The following is a 23897-nucleotide window of genomic DNA, read 5'->3' on the forward strand; positions in this document are numbered from 1 at the left end:
AGTGTGCTGCAGAACATCTAGGTCTATGTTTCGTCGCTGGGCTGTTACTGCTGTAGCTGGTGTGGGTTATGAGAGTGTGCTGCAGAACATCTAGGTCTATGTTTCGTCGCTGGGCTGTTACTCCTGTGAGCCGAGTCAACGAGCCCAGTATATGATTCGTCTCTGTGCGGGTGATTGTGGGTTTAGAAATCGGGTAGACGCCGGGAGGGGCACGTATTAGAAATCGACGGGTAGACGCCGGAAGGGGCTCGTCGAGATTAAGATATTGTTAAGTGTGGTTAGTGTGTGAGTGAATGCATTTTGTTAACTAATTGTAAGTCAACATTGTTAAGTTTTTTTTTTCTTTTATTGTTAACTAGTTGTTATTCGCCCGCTTCGCTGGGCATTTTATAGAATTGTATTTTTAGATTTAAACTTGAAATTTAATTAGAGTATTGTTTTGACTTTCACAAATTCCAAATTTCATCGAATTAGCATATACCTTTTATCCATGTAATTATTCCAGCTAATATTCATTGTAACTTTCAATGTGCAATCATTATAATGTTTGCGTGGCTTTTTTTCAAAGATGAATAATAATTGACACGAAGAAAAAAATTTGAAATGAGAATTTGGAGCCTATAGGAGCTATAGCTTGGAAATTAAAAAATTTAAATGTTAACACCCGCCTTCGCAAACCCCTGTGAGGTGAGCTATCATAAAATTTGCCCATCGACTTTTTCTACATCTCTTACAGAAGATTCCTACCAAATTTGGAGTCGACAGGAGCTATAGTTTTAAAAACGGGAATTTTTCATTATTAACGCCCCCGCAATCCTCTTTGGGGTAGAATATCGTAAAATTCATTCATAAATTATTTTTTCATCATTTACAGAAAATTCCTACAAAATTTGGAGTCTGTAGGGGTTATAGCTTGAAAATTAAAAATTTTGATTGTTAATATCCACCCCCGCAACCCTCTGTGAGGTGAGATATCGTAAAATTCGTTTATAGATTATTTCTACATCTCTTACAGAAGATTCCTACCAAATTTAGAGTCGATAGGAGCTATAGCTTGAAAATTAAAAATTTTCATTGTTAAAAGCCACCCCGCAACCCCCTGTGGGGGTGAGATATCGTAAAATTCGTTCATAAATTATTTTTACATCATTTACAGAAGATTTCTACCAAATTTAGAGTCGATAGGACCTTTAGCTTGAAAATTAAAAATTTTCATTGTTCAAAGTCACCCCCGCAGCCCCCATGGGGGATATCGTGAAATTCATTCATAGATTATTTCTACATCTCCTACAGAAGATTCCTACCAAATTTAGTGTCGATAGGAGCTATAGTTTAAAAACGGGAATTTTTCATTGTTAACGCCCCCGCAACCCCCCTTGTGGGTGGAATTCCGTAAAATCCGTTCTTAGCTGACCTCTACTCGGCGAAAGGAATATTCTTACCAAATTTCAAGTTTCTAGGTCTGATGGTTCCCGAGATATCGTGATGAGTGACTATATAGATAGGAATCTCTTATATATATATATAGATAAATATTGATCAATCTTGTTAATTAATTATTTATCATTCAACAGCACCTTCCTCCACTCTCTCTACCCTAAGATTAAGTTTTCTCAGCTCTGGACCGGTTCCAGGAACCGTGATTAAAAATCCTGGTGGCGCCCTGATAATTGTATTGTTGTTAGTTTTGTTTATTTATTTATAAAATTCATTAGGGGCCAACCTGAGCAGGTAAAACTGTTACAATCCGAAAAACAATAAAATACGCGTGATTATTTTCTCGCTTTTAATTTTAAGAAATAGTTATTATAAAATTTAAAAACATGAACAGTTATCATAAAATTATAATGTTTGAAGAAAAATAAGAAATTTTAAAATATTCAAATGTTATAATTTTAAAATATTACAATGCTTAAAAAAAAGCGGGAAATTTCAAAATATTTGAATGATAGTCATTGTGATTTTTCTATTACTTAATTTTTACGTAATTTGTTATTGATTGATTTATTTTCTATTTGTTTATATTAAACTTTGTAAATGGGGCTGTTATTTGAGCATAACTCGTCATGTGAAACTATTATTTAACATTTGTTATCAAAACTTCAATTTTTTTTATGCGCCCTTTTACCTCTAAGTAGTACTTTTCTTAAAGCTGAAAGGGCGTATATCTTGAGATATGCCCTTTCAGCTTTAGGATACCAACTTTTTTTTTTCACAGATTTTTACGTTTCAGACAATTTTAAAACGAATGGCAAAAAAAATTTTTTTTACGCCCTTTCACCACAAATCCCTATTAACCCTTAGCTATAAGCCCTTTTACCTTTAAGCACGCAATATACTATGCATTGGCGGGGCGGAATGGTAATAGAAAGAGAAGGGATGAGAGAACGAAAAGAAAGAAGGAGAAAGAGAAAGATATTATACACTACGCGCTTGTGTATACGACTGTCACGCCTGCGCACGTCTCATTTAACGGTATTATTCCACGGACTTTATCTTATGGTTTTACTATCACATTTTTAACTTCCCGCTAAGAAAATTGAAAATTTTCAGAAATCGGAAAGTTATTGGTTTCACCCCGTTTTTCGAAAATCGAGTTCTCATCAGATCTTGACGTTTTGAGGTCCTAGAGAGCTTCCCTGACTATTCCCGCGATGATGTCCGTATGCCTGTGTGTGTGTGTGTGTGTGTGTGTGTGTGTGTGTGTGTGTGTGTGTGTGTGTGTGTGTGTGTGTGTGTGTGTGTGTGTGTGTGTGTGTGTGTGTGTGTGTGTGTGTGTGTGTGTGTGTGTGTGTGTGTGTGTGTGTGTGTGTGTGTGTGTGTGTGTGTGTGTGTGTGTGTGTGTGTGTGTGTGTGTGTGTGACCCTTTTATAACTTTTGAACGGCTTGACCGATTTCATCGCGGTTGGTGCCATTCGAAAGGGCTTGACCAAACTTAGATTTCCTGAAAATTTGAACCGTTTCGGACCAGTAGATTTTGAGAAATTGTAAAAAAATTACAAAAAAAATTTTTTTGAAAAGTGGTTTTTTTGGAATAACTTTTAAACGGCTTTACCGATCAATTCCAAAAACTAATCAGCTTTTAACATCAAAAAACCGCGTCGATGGCCGCCAGTCTGGTCAAAATCGGTTGATTCGTTCGTGAGTTATCGTGAACGAAAGAAAACCGAAAAAAGTGTTTTTTCGGGGTTACTCTGAAATTTTCGGTTCGATCAATTAAAACTTGAAAATAACTTATCAGGATAATAAAACTGCGTCGAATTCCGCCAACCACGTGAAAATCGGTTGATCCATTCAAAAGTTATTGCGATTTGAAAATTCCAAAAATAGTGATTTATTAAACTCTTATCAAACTTTTGAGCTTGGAGAGCTCAAAACTACACGGAAATTAGATTTTTGAGCTCAACGAGCTCGAAAACATAACAAGTGCAATATCGAGCGCTTAATTACGAAAGTAGCGGGAAGTTGCAGGGATGGCCATCAGGGTTAACCGTTTTCCTAATTTTTTTCAGTTCGGTCGCGCAGCAAAATCCCTATCTCCTCGAAGCCTGCCGTAAGGAACTTCGTTCCAAAAAAAAAAAAAAAATTCAAATTTTTTTTCACAATTTCTTAAAAAATATTGAACCAAACCATTTTCAATTTTCAGAAAATTTAAGTTTAAATTCGATGAAAACTTCAACGATTTTCAAAAATTGGGATGAAAACAATAACTTTCCTATAGGAAAAAAAAACGTGCGGTAAATCTAACCACACTTGAAGTTGGATTTGATGTACATGAAAATCATCCGTAAACAAATTATAGCGTATATATACTTTAGTCCATCTTGTAGTAAATGCTACTCCAAGTGTAGTTGGATTTGCCGCAATTTTTTTTCCGTGTATTTTTTAATAATTATTGATTTTCATTGTTGGAAGTTAAAAATACTTTAATATAAACCGTAGAATATAAATTGTACACTTGACTAATAAACAGCCAATATGAGCATGTGTGAGAACTGAAACAAAATCCTTTTTTCAGAGATACAAAATCTATACTGCCGTATTTAGATTAGAACGTAAGAGGCAATAAATTCAATTACTGCATATTTATAAAGTAGGCAATAACTTCACTTTCTGTATTTAATTATAGACTACAACTTATAACAAATCTTACATTAACATTGTTTTTATAGCAAAGCATGCTTACTGCAGTAAGTGAAGTTGTCGTATTCCACCTTACATCAATAATAGTATCATTATAATACTAGCTGAGTGGAATATTCTCTTGGTGTATAATAAACTATTTTTAAAAGCTTTTATTATAGCATTTGTAACCGCAGTTTAAGATTGTATTTCGATCATCTCACATCGCAAACTAAATTTTTTATATTACCTAATAAAATTTTAAGTTTTAATGATTGTGATATGAAATTCCCAAAACACTTTTCATTTGAAGAAAAACAATTTTGGATGAAAGTATGCAAGTTGTCTATCCAAAATTGTTTTTTCAAAACCAAAAAAAATTTTTTTTTTCAACAAGAAAGTTATTGTGAGAAAAAGTTTTATTTTTTCAGCTAAGAAATAAAATTATTCAAAATTTTCTACAAATTCATTTCTTGTTACAACATTGCTCATTTTTTTCGAAAGAAATTTTTTCTCTCAGTGTATTTTTTCTATTATTAAACAAATTGTAATTTTATTACAAAAAAGCTAAAAAATAATGATTGATTTAGATCTGAATTATAAAATCTCAAAATCTATTTTTGAACACGAATTTTATTTATAAACAGGAAATCATCATCGCGTGCAATATAAGTGAATACAATTATCGGATATTTTTACTGGAATCATCATGTAGGCAAGACAAATTTCCAATTCATTGTTAACATCCGTCTATACGCCTACGATATGTTTATAAGTTCCCCTCATGTTTATAAACGAAACACGAAAAAAAATAAATTCTCGACTGAAGTATGAATATTCTTTAATTATTTTTAACGGAGTTGAAATTTTTCGCAATCAAGAAACAATTTCTTGATTAAACTTAATTTTTAGGTATAAAATTAAATTGATTTTAACTTCCGATTAAGAAAATTAAAAATTTTAAAAAAATTGGAAAGATTGTAATGTCATCCCGATTTTCCAAAATCGAGTTTTCATCAGATCTCTACGTTTTGAGTTCCTAGGAAGCTATTCTTACTATTTTTGCGATAAGGTATGTGTGTAAGCCTCTTATAACTTTTGAACGGCTCTACCGATCAAATCGCGATTTGTAGCATTCGGAGAGTTCCACTGAACCCAGATTCTCTAAAAGCTAGAACCAATTTAGTGCGATAAATTTCAAAAAATTAAAAAAAAAAGTTAAAATTATATTTTTGAAAATAACTTTCGAGCTGCTTTATTGATTAATTCTATATCCTAATTAAGTATTAATCTAAAAAAAATGACGTCGAATGCCGTTTGAAACTTTTATTCATTCGTGAGATATTGTTGACGTAAAATTTTGAAAAAATTTTTTTTCAATAAAACTTAAAAATTTCGCTAATAATCGATATTGTACCTGCCACAATATTTTTAGAGCTTAAAAACTATCGAATGCCGCAAAATGCATCGAAACCAATTGATTCGGCAATATCGTTTACGATCTAAATCAAACGACGCATTTAAAAGGTTTAGATTATTTTCAAAAATTGTTAGAACAGAGTTATCTTCAATAACCTAAATTTTTGAGCTTGAAGAACCCAAAACACTACACATAGATATATTGTTGACTGTACGCAGAAAAAGTTTTGTTAAAATAACCTAAGACATGTTAAGGTAACAAATGAATTTTTTAAAATAGGGAAGGGCGCGCAATAGCCTATCGGATCCGACCCTTACTTTTCAAAATGCATTGAATCGGGTTCGAGTCTGGCGTACACTCATGAATATTTTCAATATTTAAGTGTATTATTATTCTGCTGAGCCCATAAAGATAAAGCGAGTTCCAATCTCAAATGTTTACCCCCTACCGTAGTCGCTCATGACCTTAGTAATTTATGTGATTTTAAAATAAATAAAAAACAACATAGGGATAACAAATCATATGTTAAAATATCAAAATTTAGGTTATAATAACTAAACAGTTTTGTTACTATAGCAAAATCTTTTAGTTGATTCGACAAAAGACTTTAGTTAGTATAACAAATTTTTTTGTTGAAACAGCAAAATTACTCTAATAAAATAACAAAGAGAATTTATTGAAGTAATAAAGAGAATTCGTTAGAATAACAATGAGAATTTATTAGAATAACAAATAAATTTGTTACAGTAAATTTTATAAGAATACATTTGAAAAGCAACAAATTAGTTTTGTTATAGCGACAAAATCAATTTGTAACAGCAACAAAATTATTTTACTACAGCACCAAAGTCATTTTGTGATAGCAACTAAATGATTTTGTTAGAGAAACAAATTGATTTTGTGATTCAACAAACTGGTTTGCTAGTACAACGTGAAACATTTTGTTGCATTAACTAATGCAACTAATGAATTTGTTGCTATAAATATACTCATTTGTTACCACATCATATTTTTCAGTTATCCCGTTTTTTGTTATTTCAACAAAATCGTTCTTATGCGTTTGTTAAGCTCAAAACACCCCAACTTAGCGAGAAGCTTCAAGGATGGCCGACAGAGCTAACCAGTTTCCAAATTTTTTTCTGTAATCAGTTTTTAACTTGGGTCGATATTGAACTATAAATCCACGAAATAAAATTTATCTTCTGTAGAAAAATAATTGCTGCTACAAAATAAATTTTATCAAAACTTTTTACTAAAATTAAAATCGTTTCTGTATTTTATAATTTTAGATCAACAAAATGGATCGCAGGTGTTCGAAGACAGCAATGCTCAGAGTGTGGGAAAATGGCGAGGCGAAGCAGGACTTTTGTCAACACCACCGAATGGACGATTTCCTACTCAAAATATTGGTCCTGTCAAATTTGAACCTCCTACGATTCCAGTCATTTTTGTACTCGGTTAGTTTAATTTTTAATTTAATCATAAAATTATGTAATAATAATATAAATTATTTTATAATAATAATAATAATTATTATTATTTTTTTTTTTTTTCAAATAAATATTTAATTAGTATTTTCTCGCTGATCATGTGAAAATCATTATCATTAGTGTAGTACTAAATAATCCGATTAAAATAATAACATTATATTTCTATTTTAATTTTAAGGTGGCCCAGGCAGTGGAAAGGTGACACATTGCGATAATTTTATTCAAGAAAAAATAGGAATAACGCACATAAATATGATCGATTTATTGCAACAGTACGCGATTGGTAACGGTAATGATTTTAATAAATACTATATTTCTTATTGTTTATTTAAACTAACACATATACATTAAATTAATTTATTAATTATTTATACTTTTTTTTTTTTTTAAATAAAAAAACATCATTATATTTTTACATTACATAATACAATATAATGAAGACTTATACCCTAGACCGCGAATATTGTGTGAAAATCGACAACTCGGTGATCGATCGTCCGTGACAGGATTCATTGCCCGTCGTTGTCACGTATTCTAGAGAGCATGCACGTGTTTATAGTAACAATAATATATGTCATCGTCGTGATAGTAATTTAGTAACAATGATTTTGGTGTTTTTTTCTAACAGTTCCAATGCTTTAGAACTATACTTTGACATTTCTTCCCTAGAAAATAAAAAATTCATAAAATTTTTATGAATAATTTCTTCTTCATTTTGACTACTAATTTTATTAGAAAATGTTAATTCAAGGTTACTCGATAATAGAATATTATAATAACTTATAATTTCTTGATACAAAAACACTCTTTGGATAAAAATAAAACTTATATTCGTCAAAAAAATAATTTTATTCAAAATTCTCACACAAATTTGTTTAATATTTTTACTTTAATGTTATATTTGAAGAAATAAAAAATTTATTTTTTCTAGTTTTATTAACAAAAGTTAGAGGTGTCAGTTAATCCTAGTAATTTTAACACTATAAAATTATAAATATTGAAAAATTTTAAGAAGTAATAACAATTAATATAAAACCATTTTTTTTATCGAAAAATTTTTTACTTTCGAATAATTAAGAAAATTAAAATAACACTGATGTTTTTTATAAAAATTTAACTATCTCAATATTGATAGTTGTAATTCATTACCAAAGACCCTACTACTGACTATTTTATTGAATCAACATCCACATTATTGACCTCATTTTATTTTACGTAATTAATTTATCATCTATTTCATGGGCATTGAATTTTTCATTTAGTTTTTACCTTGTAGTTATAACTTAATTCTATATCATCAAATTAATTATTAATTATATTTGTAGCAGACGAAATTTTACTATTAATAACACTATTAATAATTCTAATTCTAAAACATAGAAATAATATCATAATAGGTCAAATGCAGTGCCTCTAGGTTCTATTTTGATATCACTAAGATTTTCTATTTGTATTGTTATGAATCACTCAGTAATCTACCTTATAAAAACAGAAATATCCAATGAATAGCTGCGTTATTAAAACCTATCAATTTTTATTTCTAATACCAAAATGTAATGTAATAAATAACAGAGTTAAATACTTAACTAAAATAAAAATATACGAAAAACTGCAGGCCATTTCTAAAACATCCTGCCACTTTTCAATTCAAAGCATTTTGAGCTTAAAATATTAATTTGATTGCTATTTCGACCTCAAAAATATAGTTTTGTATATTTTGAGCCCTTCGAGAACAAAAACCTCTTCATTGATAGGAAAGTCTTATTGTTTGAAATTTTTGGACACCTATAACCGTTTAAATCGTCATTCAATTTTTATACAATTGGCAGCATTCGACGCAAATTTTTTAGAACTAAAAATAAATATGGCGTTGAAAGTTAACTGGTTGAGAAATCTTGAAGTCATCAAAAAAAAAAAAATATCTATACGTACATATACATTTTGTATTTTTATGAAACGGCTCTATCGATTGATTTCAAAATACAATTAGAGCTAAGTGTCAATAAACTCTTTCGATTAATGTTTCACGTAGCTCAATCAATTAATTAGTTTTTAAGATGAATATCGTACAAAATAAAATTTCATTTATTCACTCACTTCTACAATGAAAAAAGAAAAATTTCAAATTTAAAACTGAGGAGCTGATTTTCAAAAGGGTATCTTTTCATTTTTGATTAATCGAGACAAAATACTGCTCTCTTAAAATGAATCAGTGGAATTTCACCAAGTGGTATACTTATAACTGTGAAATAGTGAATATACCACTAATTTCCAGTGATTTTTACTGTTTCAAATTTAGAGAGTGGTTATCTTCAATTTTAAATATTTTTATCGAACTTTTTTAATTTTGCTATAAAGTGCTATCGGTTATGAAGCTACAATTCTATTTTCATTTAGGAATCTTTATAATTCTCGAAATAATTAATATTTAAAAGTTCAAAAAACTGCTTTTTTAAAATATGAAAAGATACCCTATTGAAAAGCAGCTCCTCAACTAGAGAAGTCATAGTTCTAAATAACATTTTTATAAATTCAAGTTTGAATGTTAATTTTACAGCTTTAAATGTAATATTTACATTTTACAATGTAATTCTTACAGAATCACAATCTGAAACTGTAATTTTTCCAGTTTTTTATATCAAGGGCCACGTTACATTATATATAATGTAATTTTTCCTTTTTTATTGAAGTTATACTTCTTTTGGCGCGTTTGGTTGAGAGTGAATTCATGACCTGCGCGCGCACGATGTCCCAAAAAAACGACATGGTGAAGTTGGCTACAGAATAGAATTAATAATATATATTTCTTTAAATGACTAATTTAACTTATAAGTAAGGAAACTGAATATACAGTACTTAGTACAGTATATTCTGTTTTAGTTACCACAAACCTCTTGTCACTCATGTTATGTCGCAATAACTATAATGCTTTGGGTTGCATCTGGTAGGTGGCACTACTTGTCAGATAAAACAGAATTTGAATATGTTAATTAGTTACATTTATAATTTAAATTTATATTTATATTTTATATAGATTTAGAATTTCTATTTGATTTAATTGCTGAGTTTGGTCGTTGAGTGCACACGTGTCTTCGAAAGAGAAACTTTAATCTCAAGAAAATAATACAAAGGAATATAGTATTAGGTTCTGAAAAACCATAAAATCTTCGAGTAAACACAGAACATGTCCTTGCCACATTGACAACTTCAAGTCCTTAAAAGAAAAGCCATAAAAGACACGTGTGGAAAGTCAACGGTCTCTTGTACTCTAAAAAACAAGGCACTTGAACTGAATTTAACAACAAATAAATAAATAATAACTTATTTATCCACTTTATTTTAAGTAACTAAATAACATAAATAATGAGTATTTAGACGCTACAACATGTGTATATATGTATGGATTTAATGTCACAATGGTTTTAGACAAATTTAATTACATATTAGAATAATTGAATAGTAAATGGTATTAAATTGAATTTAGAAATGATTAGCAAATATTTAAGTAAAATCCGCATCTGATATAATTTATTGAGCAGATAATACTTTAAAATTATAACACGTTAATTGATTCTAATGAATATATGTTAATTAAATTATAAATAATAGATAAGGATAATCATTGTTAACAACGATCTGATATTATGTTATCATTACTGTCTGTACCTCGACCAGGTTTTCTGCGGTTTCCCTAGGTCGCTGTGCTGAATTAAAAGCCAGGTAAATACAGGTACATGAATATGTAAGCCGGCCGCAGCCGCAAATAATAAGTGTTATATAAGTACATGTAAGATAGTATATTACGCACTATGTATAAGGGTAGTTCTAGCAATAGTATAAGTGTATACGTGTAACCATAGTGGGGGAAAGTGAAGCTGAGGAGTCAGAGTTGAGACTTTGTGACTTCACTTCTCCCCGAGAGCTGTAACTATTCACTCCATCTCTCCGATTTCTAAATAAACATCAACATAAAGTTCAATTGAACTCTTATCATTTAAAAATCAATTCCTTGCCACACAATCTCAATCAGTAATTCTTTAGTATATTTCAAATTAAATTATAAAATAAAATCCCGCGTGACAATAAACAACCCACTTGTCCACGAGGTGTCATCATCAGCGAATCTAGTAACCTCGCAGGACATAACACTCACATACCTATTCAATTGTTACAAGAAGAACCTATGGATACAGCTTAATTAATTTGAAATATTTAAAACATACATTTAGGCCATTCACATGATAATTTATGATTGTATATTTTTACTGTATAGCTATTTTTACTTAAATAAAATCTTGTTGATTGATTTTAACATTTTTCTTCGATATTTACTGCAGTTTTGTTTTTTAAAATTTTTCTTCAGACGCCAAAGAAATATAACTTCTAACCCATGTACATAAGTACACACACACCTTTTTTTTCCGTGTTAGTATCTAACCCGGGATAGTCTAAATAATTACCTAAAATCTCAGAACGTGAAGATCTGATAACATCTTTCGAAAATTGAACAAAAACCAATAACTTCTTAAGGGGCACAACTAGTATGACAGTCTAAAAAAAAGGCAATTTTTAAGAATTAAAATAAAAAAAAATACTTTATGAATTGTTTTAAAATTTTAAGGGTATATTAATACATATTTTAAGAATATACAGTAAAATTTTTGAAGAAAAAAATTGAATATTCTCTGAGTTACACGCGATCTCCGAAGGTGCTAAAAAAAAGGTCCTCCACTGCTGCAGTGATTCCGGGCTTCTCCATGGATGAAACATGAAAAAAAAAAAATTCTCGTTCAACTAGAAGATATTTTCCGTACAATGACCCTCGGTCGAAAAAAAATATCAAAAATTGATAAAATGGCGGCGTATTAAAAAAAAAAAAAGTTGAATTATACCCAAAATTTTGGTCGTTTTTTGGTAGGTCAATGTATGGAGAACTATATGCAGAGCATGCAGAAAAAAATTTGGTAGTAATCGGATCATTTGTTTTCGAGTAATCACTGCAACAAACTCGAACAATGCTGCTTCGAGAAAAACGAGTTTAATTAAAGATAAAACGATCCTATTCTAACTGCCGAGCGGCTACTCTTTAAATTGTTGTAACTCAAAAACTATTTGAGATATCGATTAAAAATTTAGTATGTTAATTTTAAAAGTATAACCTATCGGAATATGAAAAAAAAAAATCGATTTTTTGAAAATTTCACACTAGTTGTGCCCTTTAATTTCTAAAAATTACTATTCATTTTATTACACGGAAAAAAGAAAACTCGAAAAATTACATTATAAATAGTAATGAGTGTCCCGTCGTATTCAAAACTAGAAAAATTACAGTTCGAAATAACATTTTTGTAAATTCAAACTTTGAATGTTAATTTTCAGAGCTTTCAATGTAAATGTTACATTCTACAATGTAATTCTTATAAAATCTGTAAAATAATTACAATCTGAAACTGTAATGTTTCCAGTTTTCATCTCGGAGTGCCACGATACATTATATAATGTAATTTTTCTTCTTTCCGTGCAGTAATAATTCTAGAATAAATATAAAAATACTAGAATGTTTCATTGTTAAACATTTTTCTATAAAATAATATCTAGCACAATACTTAAGACACAAAAATTTGTAATTTTTTGAAAATTAAAAATCTTATTTTCTAGACATGCAGGATTTGGGACTTCTTAGTAGTAAAACTGTCGCTGAAGTACTCATGCTAGAAATGAAAATGTCACCAAACGCAAAAACTTTCCTTATCAGTGGATATCCACGGAATATGCGTGACGTAGTGGAATACTCAGAAAAGGTAAATTTTGGAATAATTATTCTACTTTTATATAAATTAAACAAATTTACTTAGACGTACTTTCACTAATAAGGTTTAATTTTTATTATGTTCACTCGCAAGATTGACATTTTATTATCTGTTAAAATGATAACTAGCAAAAAATAAGTGTAAAATAAACAGAAATATTTTGACCTGACTTACTTTTCGCGTTTCAATAATTTAGACGGCGACGACTATACGTAATCGAACTGCCATATTCTACTTAACAACGTTTATTTTTACAGCTTTAATGTTCTTAAAAATATGTATTAGCATGAAGCTATATATTTAATGTTATAGATCCAAGTAATAAATGGTGTAGTTCTAGTATCTTGGAGGCAGGAAGTTCTAGAGCGACAGATCGATTATGGTGCTCAACTCGGTCATGTAATTCTGAGTTTGGCACGAATGGAGCTTAAAAATTTTTACAGAAATGTCATGCCTGTTGCTGAATACTTTGACAGAAATGGAATTCTTATTGAGGTAAATCTGTTGTTTTCTATTTTTTATTTATTTTTTTTTTTTTTTTTTTTCGTAAATTTATTTTCTTACTTTGAAACTACAAAACATCTTGATGATACAAAAATCAATCAAACACATGACAAAAAATGACCAAATATTAATATTTATTTAGTATAGAAGTATGAAGAAATAAAACCAACTGATCAGTTAAAATCTTTCATTATGTTAATATTTAATGAATTCGTGGAATAATCAATGTTGTGGAGCGTAACGCTCAGGGTTGAGTCAGCTTAATATGAACTTTATACTACGTTATCGTTGTTGTTGATTGACCCCTTGAAAAGTTTTTTAATATTTTATGAATTAGTTGTTTATGCCCTACTTTGAATTAGGGATACCCTGTTGACATTAATCGACATATTTGCCTACTGTCAAGAAAAAAACACGTCAGATTTTCGTTGTATAATTATATTTAATAATAAAATACTGTATAGGTCAATGGTGAAAGGAATCCAAGTGAAGTTTATGTTGATTTCCGTGAAGCGATAATACAAATCCTCGGCTCGCCTAAATTAGGATTCAAGGACAAAATGCATCAACCACTAGAAGCAGAGGTTAGTTTTATTGTATAGTAACAATTATTGCACGACTCATAATGTGAGCCAAAGTGCTTCATTGCTAAAAAATTTTTCCTCTTCTGGAAAAAAAAAAACCTTTATGTCAATCATGGGTTACGAAACTTTAAAAATACATCAATTCGACAAACAATTCTTTATCATTTTTGTTTCTTCTTTGAAATAAAATCGTTTATATTGAAAATCATTACACGGAAAAATAAGTAATGCTCAACTGCTAAAAATTACTATTTCAAACAGTAAAATCGTGATTTTAATAATCACTATGTAATATTTATCATTTAAATACTACAATTTATTCTTTACATCAAAGAAAATACTATTTCAAACAGTAATATTTGCTACGTGAATGTCTGAAATGTTAAAGTATTATAATTAAGAATTTTGACTTTGATATTTATAATTTTGGACCTAAAAAATGATTGCATGATATGTAAGAAGTATAAAATACAGTTCCTAAATTTCTAATACAAATAACATCAATATTTACAAAGTAAAATGGTAAATTTTAAATGCAACGCTAAAAATGAAACTATAATTGAGGAACTGGTTTTCAAAAGGGTACCTTTTCATATTTTAAAAGAACAGTTTTTTGATTTTTTAAATATTAAGTACTTCGAGAATTATAAAGATTTCTAAATGAAAATCGAATTGTAGCTTCATAACCGATAGCACTTTATAGCTAAATTAAAAAAATTCAATAAAAATATTTAGAATCAAAGATAACCAGTTTTTTGTCTCGATTAATCAAAAATGAAAAGATACCCTTTTGAAACTCAACTCCTCAATTATTGACTTGCTTGGACTGGTAAAATATATAGTTCAAAAGTAGAATTTTTACTGTTTCAAATGTTAAATTCTCCCAGACTGAGACCCCCTTCTCCTTATCTGAGTTCCCCTTCTCCTCATAGTATTTTTACTGTTTGAAACTGTAATTTTTTAAGATAAGAAAGTCGTTATTTACTAAAGTGACAGCTATCAGTCACTTATTTTCGATATTAAATGATGAATTGTGGCTTTTACACTTTCTACATCAAGTTTTGTAATATTTATATATTTGCCACCCCGATGTCCGCTTTACTGTTTGAAATTATAAAAATTAACCGGAATCCGAGTAAATTTTACAATTTACTTTTTTCCGTGTACCTAATTTGGCATAGTTTTATTATGATTTACAATTGATTAAAAACTAAAATCATCTTTTAAAAATCTTTATATATGATTTCTTCGTCATAGTAAAGTCACATGAACGCTATTTACATCTGACTAACGTTTAAGGTGAATCGGATATTAAGGCAAATTAATGTAAAGATAAAAAGCTGAGTTTTTTATTTATTGTTAATCGATATTGAATATGTATAAAATAATTTTTTTGAAGAAAAGCTGGTTAAGAATTTTTGAGTAATTAGTTTTAAGAAATCAGATTTTTAACACGTAGTCTGTCGTAATTACTATAATTTAAATGTTAACCGAACACATTTATTTCAAATAATCTCGCCGAACCTATTAACGATAAGTAAACGAAAAACATTTATTTATATAAATAAATTTCTTGTAGAGATTATGTTAAAATAAAAAAAATTTTACATTTACAAAACATAAATAAAAATGAGTTAGCGATAGTCTGTAAGAAAGGCAGCCCTGACTTATGAAAAAAAATATAGCACATGCTATAAGTCGCCTCCGATCCAGTTTAATCGAGTCGACAATGTAAGAACGTATACAATAAAATGCTGCAAAATTTGAGTATTACAATTATAATTATAATTACCGAAGATGACACTTTTTTTTTTTTTTTTTTAAGTTAACAGTTAAAATTTTATAACAAGCAAATTGGTAAAAATAAAATATTCATGGCATCGAACGAATATCTAACTACGAGTTCAACTTTTAAAAATTTTTTGATGATTGTTCGCACGGGGAGAATCATCCAATTTTCGGCCATACGATCAACATAATTAAATCTTTTTTAATATTCAATTATTTTTTGTCTGAAAATTCTTCGAAAATAAAATAAGTTAAAAAAAAAATTTTTTTTTCATGTCAATTTTCCAACTTTAAAACAAATTTTTGTAAAAATCTTAAAGATTTGACAAGTTGATATTTTTGAAAATCTTTTTTTTTTAAGTTATTTGATTTTACATGTCAAATACAAAGAAAAATGCCAGAAATTGCGACACTTATTTTGATAAAATTAATTTATGCTTTTCGGTAAACGTTTAAGTTTTTTTAACATCAAAAGCATTAAAACGAATTAAACTATTTGTTGACAATATTTATAATTTTGTCTTAAATGCACCGTGAAAAAAAAAATAATTTCATGTAATTAAATATCCCAAAAAATGAATTTTTTGGTTTTTTAAGGATAAACAGAGTTATTCCACCTCCCCTTGAACAATGACCGATTTTTCGTTGATTTATTTAAAAAGTCAGCTAGACAACTTATTTAATTTTATTTTACAGGCGCGCACTAGCCTATCGGATCTGGCCTTTGCTTACCAAAGCATTGGACCGGATTCGAGTCCCGCGTACACCAATGAATATTTTCAATATTTAAGTGTATTATTCTGCTCAGCCCAAAAAATAAAACGAGCTCCAATCTCAAAAAGTTTACCTCCTACCGTAATCGCTCATGACCTTAGTAGTTTATGCGACTTTAAACAATTAAAGAAAAAAAAAATAATTTTTTTATTTTGTTCAAGATTAAATTCAATAACAAGCATAATGACTTATGTATTTTTATAAGTTCTAAAAACTAAATGTTAATAATTTTTATTAAACAATAGGTTAAGGTAGAACGAACACAACCATCTTCCGGAAATTCAAATCATGTTGCGCTACCATCACCTACAACACGAATCAATCCAGCAAAAACGGCTAACAAAGCGAGGAAAGGACTTCCGAGTTTCATTTGGGTCATTGGTAAAATTTTTTCAAAATAATTTGCAGTTGATAAAAAATTATCGACTAAAATTCTACATATAAAGATTTACATGTAGGTGGACCTGGAAGCAATAAGTCAAATTTATGTGCTCAAGCAATTCGTAATATGCCTAATTGGTCACACATAAGCGTAGGAAGTTTATTTCGAACAATGGCATCATCCAATTCAACTATAAGCGACTCCATTTTTGCTGGCGAGATGATTGCACAAGATGTCGTAATGCAGTTAGTAGAACAACAAGTTCTCCTCAATCGGAATCATGATGGGATTGTAATCGATGGATTTCCCCGCGATCTGAATCAAGTTCAAGAATTTGAGAGTAAAGTTAGTTTTTTTATTATTACATCAATTTATAACAACAATTGAATTGTTGCTATTAGAAATTCTAAAAACTTAATTTTATGCTTACAGTTTGGGCAAAAGCCTACTTTGGTCCTTTTAGACTGTTCTAAACTTCAACTCGGTCGAGGAAAACTTGATGATAGTGTTCCAGCATTCCGAAAACGTCTAGAAATCTTTCGCGAAATAACATTACCAATGTTGAAAACTCTGGACAGTGACAATCGATTAATAACTGTAAGTTTTATTCAATAAATTAAGATTCATAAAAATAACATTTTTTTTTAATGAATATTATTGTTAAATTAACAATGACATCTTCATGGAAAATTGAAATTTTTGCCAGCTTTGAATAACAAAATTGGCACATGTCTATGATTATTTAATTTGTTTCCCAGTAATATAGATCCGAACAAAAACAGTTTCACTGTAAAAAATTGCGCCAAGTCCACGTTCATAAAACTCATCTCAATAACATCTGCACTTTGCAAAAAAAATAAGACTCGTTACAATAATTTTCATTCTATACAAAAAAAAGTTAAATACAAAAAAATACCAAAAAACCGTCATAATGTTGAAAAAATTGAAAAAAATTTGTTGAAAATTTAAAAATTAAGAAAAAATTTTTTTATCGTACTTGGCGCGCGTCATTGAGTACCCCAAATTTTTTCAGGATACATGAACATCCTTTTAATGTTTCAACATTTATAAGTAAGTCAACCTATAAAATGCATAAATGTAATTAATGAAATATTATTTTATGATACGTTTAACAAAAGTTAGGTAAAATCAACATGGCATACGTATTTTATTTGAAATTTTTAAATTCTCCGCCCATCGTTTATGACTTCAATAAAACGCCCTCTCCTGTTCGGTTATGCAATTTGCTTACAAGTGAATACGCCTGCATACATTGACTCTGTCGTGGAATCACTGCGAAAATTGAGTTGATTAAAAAATAAAACGTATGGCCGACTAAATTGAGAAAATGCGGTGTGATTGCCAATCAAAATGTGTTAATTACAATTAAACGAAGCATGATCAAGTTTCTTCATGAAAGCTTAATGACGGAACTGAAAAAAATTGAATTAAAAAATTTTGTGTTATTTCAGATATCTTCACCAGACTACCATATTGACAGATATTTTCACTAAAAATCTGAAAAAAATTTTCGAAACGGATTTTTTCACTGAAACTGATATTAATACAGTAAGCAGTGTTTTTAAATGGTTGAGTATACTTCACTGATGTGAATCTATAAACATAACAATGTATGAAATCATATATTATATAATTAGAGCTGATAAGATATATATATATATATATTATATTATATAATTATACATATTTACATTACATAAATTCAAGCGAAATCGTTTTTTCTCGGGTTGAAATTCGTTCGAAAAAATTTGGGGTACTCAATGACGCGCGCCAAGTACGATAAAAAAATTTTTTCTTAATTTTTAAATTTTCAACAAATTTTTTTCAATTTTTTCAACATTATGACGGTTTCTTGGTATTTTTTTGTATTTAACTTTTTTTTGTATAGAATGAAAATTATTGTAACGAGTCTTATTTTTTTGCAAAGTGCAGATGTTATTGAGATGAGTTTTATGAACGTGGACTTGGCGCAATTTTTTACAGTGAAAATGTTTTTGTTCGGATTTCATATCTTTTTGTTAAGTGTAATTTTTGCTCGCCTCTTAATTTTAAAATTGAACTTTTCCCGCGTAAAATTAGAAATATGTAAATAAATTAATTAATGCAGGTAAAGCTATTATCATATAAAAGGTTATTTGTTCGTTAATTTTGAAAATCAAATCCTAACAAAAAAATTAAAATTCTGTTTCTCTCATAGTAGCTAGTAGCATTAAAAACTTAACGTGACTGACCCGTGTAAACTCTTCGGTTTCAATCAATTAACTAGCTTATCAATGGGGATTTTAAATTTTTTATGTATATATAGTTAAAGTTTAACATTTTTTTGAATTAAAAAAGTTGTTATCTAGATTTAATGCTCTACTACACATTAATTTAACAATAACAATAATTATTTTGGTAAAGATAAACAATGATAATGATACTTTTAAAATCAATTTATCATTACCGATATAATAAATTTCATTTTTATAATGATTATTATTGTTATTGTTACAATGACATTATTGTTAATAAAGGGGACAATGCATCATACGCATAATTGTAATACCTATGGCCTAAAAATTACAATTATTTGAAATCCACTCGATTGAATAACATTGCCACCTACAGGCAACGACTATAAAGTCGTAGAATGTGTACACTATCCAATGAGAATTGCCTAAATCTTGAACTGCTGGCCTGAAGGAAGAAAGTAAAACTCAAACAATCTTTAGCCTGTTGTGTATTTAGTCTAGTTAATAAATGAAATTCAATAGAAAGAATAGGTTTGAAAACCATCCACATATGAAGTTGTTTGATAGTTTGTTCTAGAAATTTTGTATTTATAAAGTATTTTAACATTCTTAATTTCAAAATTAAATTTTTCCCGCGCAAAATTGAAAATTCATAAATGAATAAATTAATGCAGGCAAAGCTATTCTAATATGATAGGTTGTTTATTCATTAATTTTGATAATCAAATCCTAATAAAAAAATTGAAATTCTGTTTCTCTCATAGTAGCTAGTAGCATTAAAAAACTTAACGTGACTGATCCGCGTAAACTCCGCGGTTAAAAGCGATTAACAATCTTATTAATAGGGATTTTACATTTTTATTTATATACACTAAAAATTTTAACATTTTTTTGAATTAAAAAAGTTGTTGATTTGGATTTAATACTCTAATACACATTAATTTAATAATAACAATAATTCATTCAGTAATAATAATGATAATGATATTTTTAACCTCAATTTGGTATTACCGATATAATTAATTTCATTCTCATAATTTTTATTATTAGTGTTATTGTTATTATGACATTGTTGTAAGTAAATGACACAATACACCAATGACGTCAGTCAATATCAATGTCATTAAGTAAATAAATATTCATTTCATTCTAAATTTTTTAAAAATATCGAGAGAATTGTTAATCAATGCATGTACATTTTTTTTTTTTATTTTCATCAATTCTATTTTCATCAATACTACGAACTATTAAAAAAAAAAAAAAAAAAAAATCCATAACAATTAACAAAAAATTTCAATACTTTATTAAAATAAAACTTATTATAAAATTATTAAAAACTACACGTTGCCCTTTTGTCCTGTGACCTCTATAATTAAAATTACAAGAAAAATACACTTACTCTAATCACTGTGCTGGTCACTATCATTTTCAAAAGACCGCGCTAAAAGTCTATATACGTAAAGTTGACGCATGCGCAGTGCAAATATTTAGAATGCATACATACAGCTAATTAAAAATGTTAATTAAACAACAAATAAAAAATGTGAAGTAGGAACAAATGTTAAATATACATGAACAATCAAAAATAGAGGCTTGATGACTCAAATTGCTACCAAAATATTAAAAAATGCGACAGGGGGGCTAACTTAAAGGTACATTATTAATAAATTCTTTTTAAAATAAATGGAGAACGATCAAATGTTGAGAGTGAATAATAAAGAACAAACGAAAAGCTGAAAACGTGATAGAAAAAAAAATCAAAAATTAAAAGAAAAAAATTTGGGGTTCTAACTTCAGTGAGCTATCCCGTTGAATCTACAGTTTATGTAGAAATAATTCCAGTGCACTCTGGTGGTTGTAGATGCAAGCTGTGAATTAACTTTTTTCAGTGTAGTTGCGTATCTATAGTAAGATTACTACACATTTTTATTTTATCTAGTCTGTGGCGGTGACTTTTCTCCATGAAAAAAAAGTCAGGATCGAAATTTCTGGGCTTACTATAGTTTGTGCTGATAAAATTTAATAATTTTAAGTGAATTAAATGTTATAATTGATTATAATTAATTAATATCAGTAAAATAGAGTATGACTTACTTTTATGATATATCATTTTGGAAAAAGGAGTACCATATAATTAAATAAAATTTTGCAACCTTGAAATACCATTCCGCTTACAGTAAACACAGTCGGTAGTCTGGCGCTCCGTTTACAACGGAATTTTTGAACGGAACTTGCCGCCAGATTATACCGAATCTGTGGATAAACGTAAAGTTGACGCATGCGCACTGCAAATATTTAGAATAAAAATATTCAGCTAATTAAAAATGTTGATTAAACAACAAATAAACAATGTGAAGTAGAAACGATTGTTATATATACATAAACAATCGAGAAGAGAGGTTTAATGAGCCGTATTGCTAAAAAAATATTAAAAAATCCAATAGGGAGGCTAACTTAAAGATATATTAATAAGAAATTTTTTTTTAAATAAATAAATAGAGAACTAACAAATCAAACAAATGTTGATAGTAAGCGATGAAGAACAAACGATGAACTAACGATGTGATAAAAAAAAAGTTCAAAATTAAAAAAAAAAACTTCTGGGGTGCTATCTTAAATCTCGCATTGGCTGTATTGTTTACCGCAAACTGTCTACAGTTTATGTGGATATAATTCCAGCGCACCCTGGCGGTCGTAAATGTAAGCTATGAATTACTTTTTTTAACTGTAGTTTCGTATCTTTAAAAAGATTACTACACATTTTTATTTTATCTAGTCTAGGGCGGATATATTTCTCCAGCAAAAAAAGTCAGAATTGAAAAATCTGAGCGAGCTATAGTATGTGCTGATAAAATTTAATAATTTTAAGTGAATAAATTGTTGCAAGTATAAATAATTGATTAAAACGGTAAAATAAGTGATTAATTAATCTTGATGATAACAAATTAAGTTAAAAAAGTACCTCAGAATTAAAATAAAATTTTGTAACCCCGAAAAGCCGTTCTGCTTACAGTAATAACATTCGGTAGTCTGGCGCTCCGTTTTGAACGGAACTTGGCGCCAAATTCTACCGAATTTGTTGATCTATTCCACTATCTACAATAATAACGACTCTATCAATTAACCTATAGAGTTATTATTTTAGTTCCGTTATAGCAAGTGAATTCCACTTCTAGTTCAGATGAAATTTTTTGCAATGCATTTAGAATACTCAAAATTAAATGATTAGTTAATTTTTAGATCAATTTTGAATCACAATATCTAGATTTAGTCAATACTAATGAATGAATTGAAGGAAATTTTCGATATAAAAAAGAGTAATATTATCGACTGTCAATTATTTTTAACTTCCCGCTAAAAAAATTGAAAATTTTCAAAAGTTAAGAAGTTCCCAAGCGGCACAAGAATTTTTTTGGTAATATTTTGTTGAAATTAAGTTGACAATTATTAATTTTTCACGCCTTGTTAAATAAAATTTACCAAAAAGTCAACAGTTTTTTGGATTGAAAGTAAACTAGTAACGTTTTAAATAGTTCCATCAAACTTAGATTTTCTGTGATTTTGAACCGATTCGAACGGGTAAACTTTGAGAAAACTCGAAGAAACTACAAAAAAATTTTTTTTCAAATGTAATTTTTTTTGGAATAACTTTTAAACAGCTGTACCGATCAATTCCAAAAACTAATCAGCTCTTAACCTTAAAAACTACGTCGATCGCCGCCAGCCTGGTCAAAATCAGTTGATTCGTTTGTGAGTTATCGTTGTCGAGAGAAAACCGAAAAAAGTAGTTCGATAAATTGAAACCTAAAAATTATTTATGAGGCTTAAAAAACTGCAGCGAATGCCGCTAACCTCGTGAAAATCGATTCATTCATTCAAAAGTTATTGCGGTTTGAAAATTCAAAAAATAGTGTTTTATAAAACCTCTATTAGACTTTTGAGCTCGAAGATCTCAAAAGCATAGAAGAGCACTCTCTTTGAGATCAGTGAGCTCAAAATTACACGAAAATTATATCTTAGAGCTCGAAGAGCACAAAAACGTAATAAGTGCAATTTTGAGCACTTAAGTATGGTACACGGAAAAAAAAACTCGAAAAGTTACGGTATATAATGCAACATCGCGCTTCGTGAAAACTGGAAAAATTACAGTTTCTAATGTAGTTATTACAGATTTTATAAGAATTACATTGTAAAATGTAATATTTAAATTGAAAGCTCTGAATATTAAATTATAAAATTGAATTTAAAAAAATGTTATTTCAAACTGGAATTTTTCTAGTTTTGATTACAATGGGACCGACTTTACATTTTATACTGTAATTTTTCGAGTTTTCTTTTTCCCGTGTATTAGCGGGAAGTTGCAGGAATGGCCTTTAGAGTCAACCGTTTTCCTAATTTTTTTTATTTTACGTTAATTAACCTTTTAAAATTGATTATTGAGTATAATCCAAGTTACTATCTGAAAATGTTATTTGTTGTTAATATAATTTGCTAATTGATTTATGTAAAAAATAGTATGAAAGTTTGTACTATTTAGACTCTATATATACATACAACTTTTCTTAATTTTGTTTGTAATTTAAAAAAAATATACTTTTCAAATGTATATCAAATTTTGAAAAGCTAAAATAAAATTCTTTAGATTGGATAATAATTAATTCTGATAATTGATCATGATCAGTTTCATTAGACAAGCCGAATAAAAAAATATGAGTTAAAAAGTATAATGCTGAAGTTAGCCGTCAGCTGTCAATTTTAAAAATTTTAA

General features: G+C 28.7%; 1 protein-coding gene across 1 annotated transcript in view; it reads left to right on the forward strand.

Annotated features, from left to right (window-relative positions):
• The window catches only part of LOC141525921 (uncharacterized), a 36635-nt gene that overhangs the window by 10457 nt on the left and 2281 nt on the right, over positions 1–23897 (forward strand). The window contains exons 4-11 of the mRNA XM_074240623.1: positions 6832–6999; positions 7211–7321; positions 12691–12833; positions 13155–13337; positions 13811–13930; positions 16738–16873; positions 16951–17219; positions 17307–17471. Coding sequence (XP_074096724.1) covers positions 6832–6999; positions 7211–7321; positions 12691–12833; positions 13155–13337; positions 13811–13930; positions 16738–16873; positions 16951–17219; positions 17307–17471 — 1295 coding nt within the window. The remainder of the gene's footprint in view (positions 1–6831; positions 7000–7210; positions 7322–12690; positions 12834–13154; positions 13338–13810; positions 13931–16737; positions 16874–16950; positions 17220–17306; positions 17472–23897) is intronic.

Source organism: Cotesia typhae, unplaced genomic scaffold, assembly GCF_013202065.1.
Source record: "Cotesia typhae breed Kobodo isofemale line unplaced genomic scaffold, CoteBio_Ctyphae contig_28, whole genome shotgun sequence".
Lineage (NCBI taxonomy): Eukaryota > Metazoa > Arthropoda > Insecta > Hymenoptera > Braconidae > Cotesia > Cotesia typhae.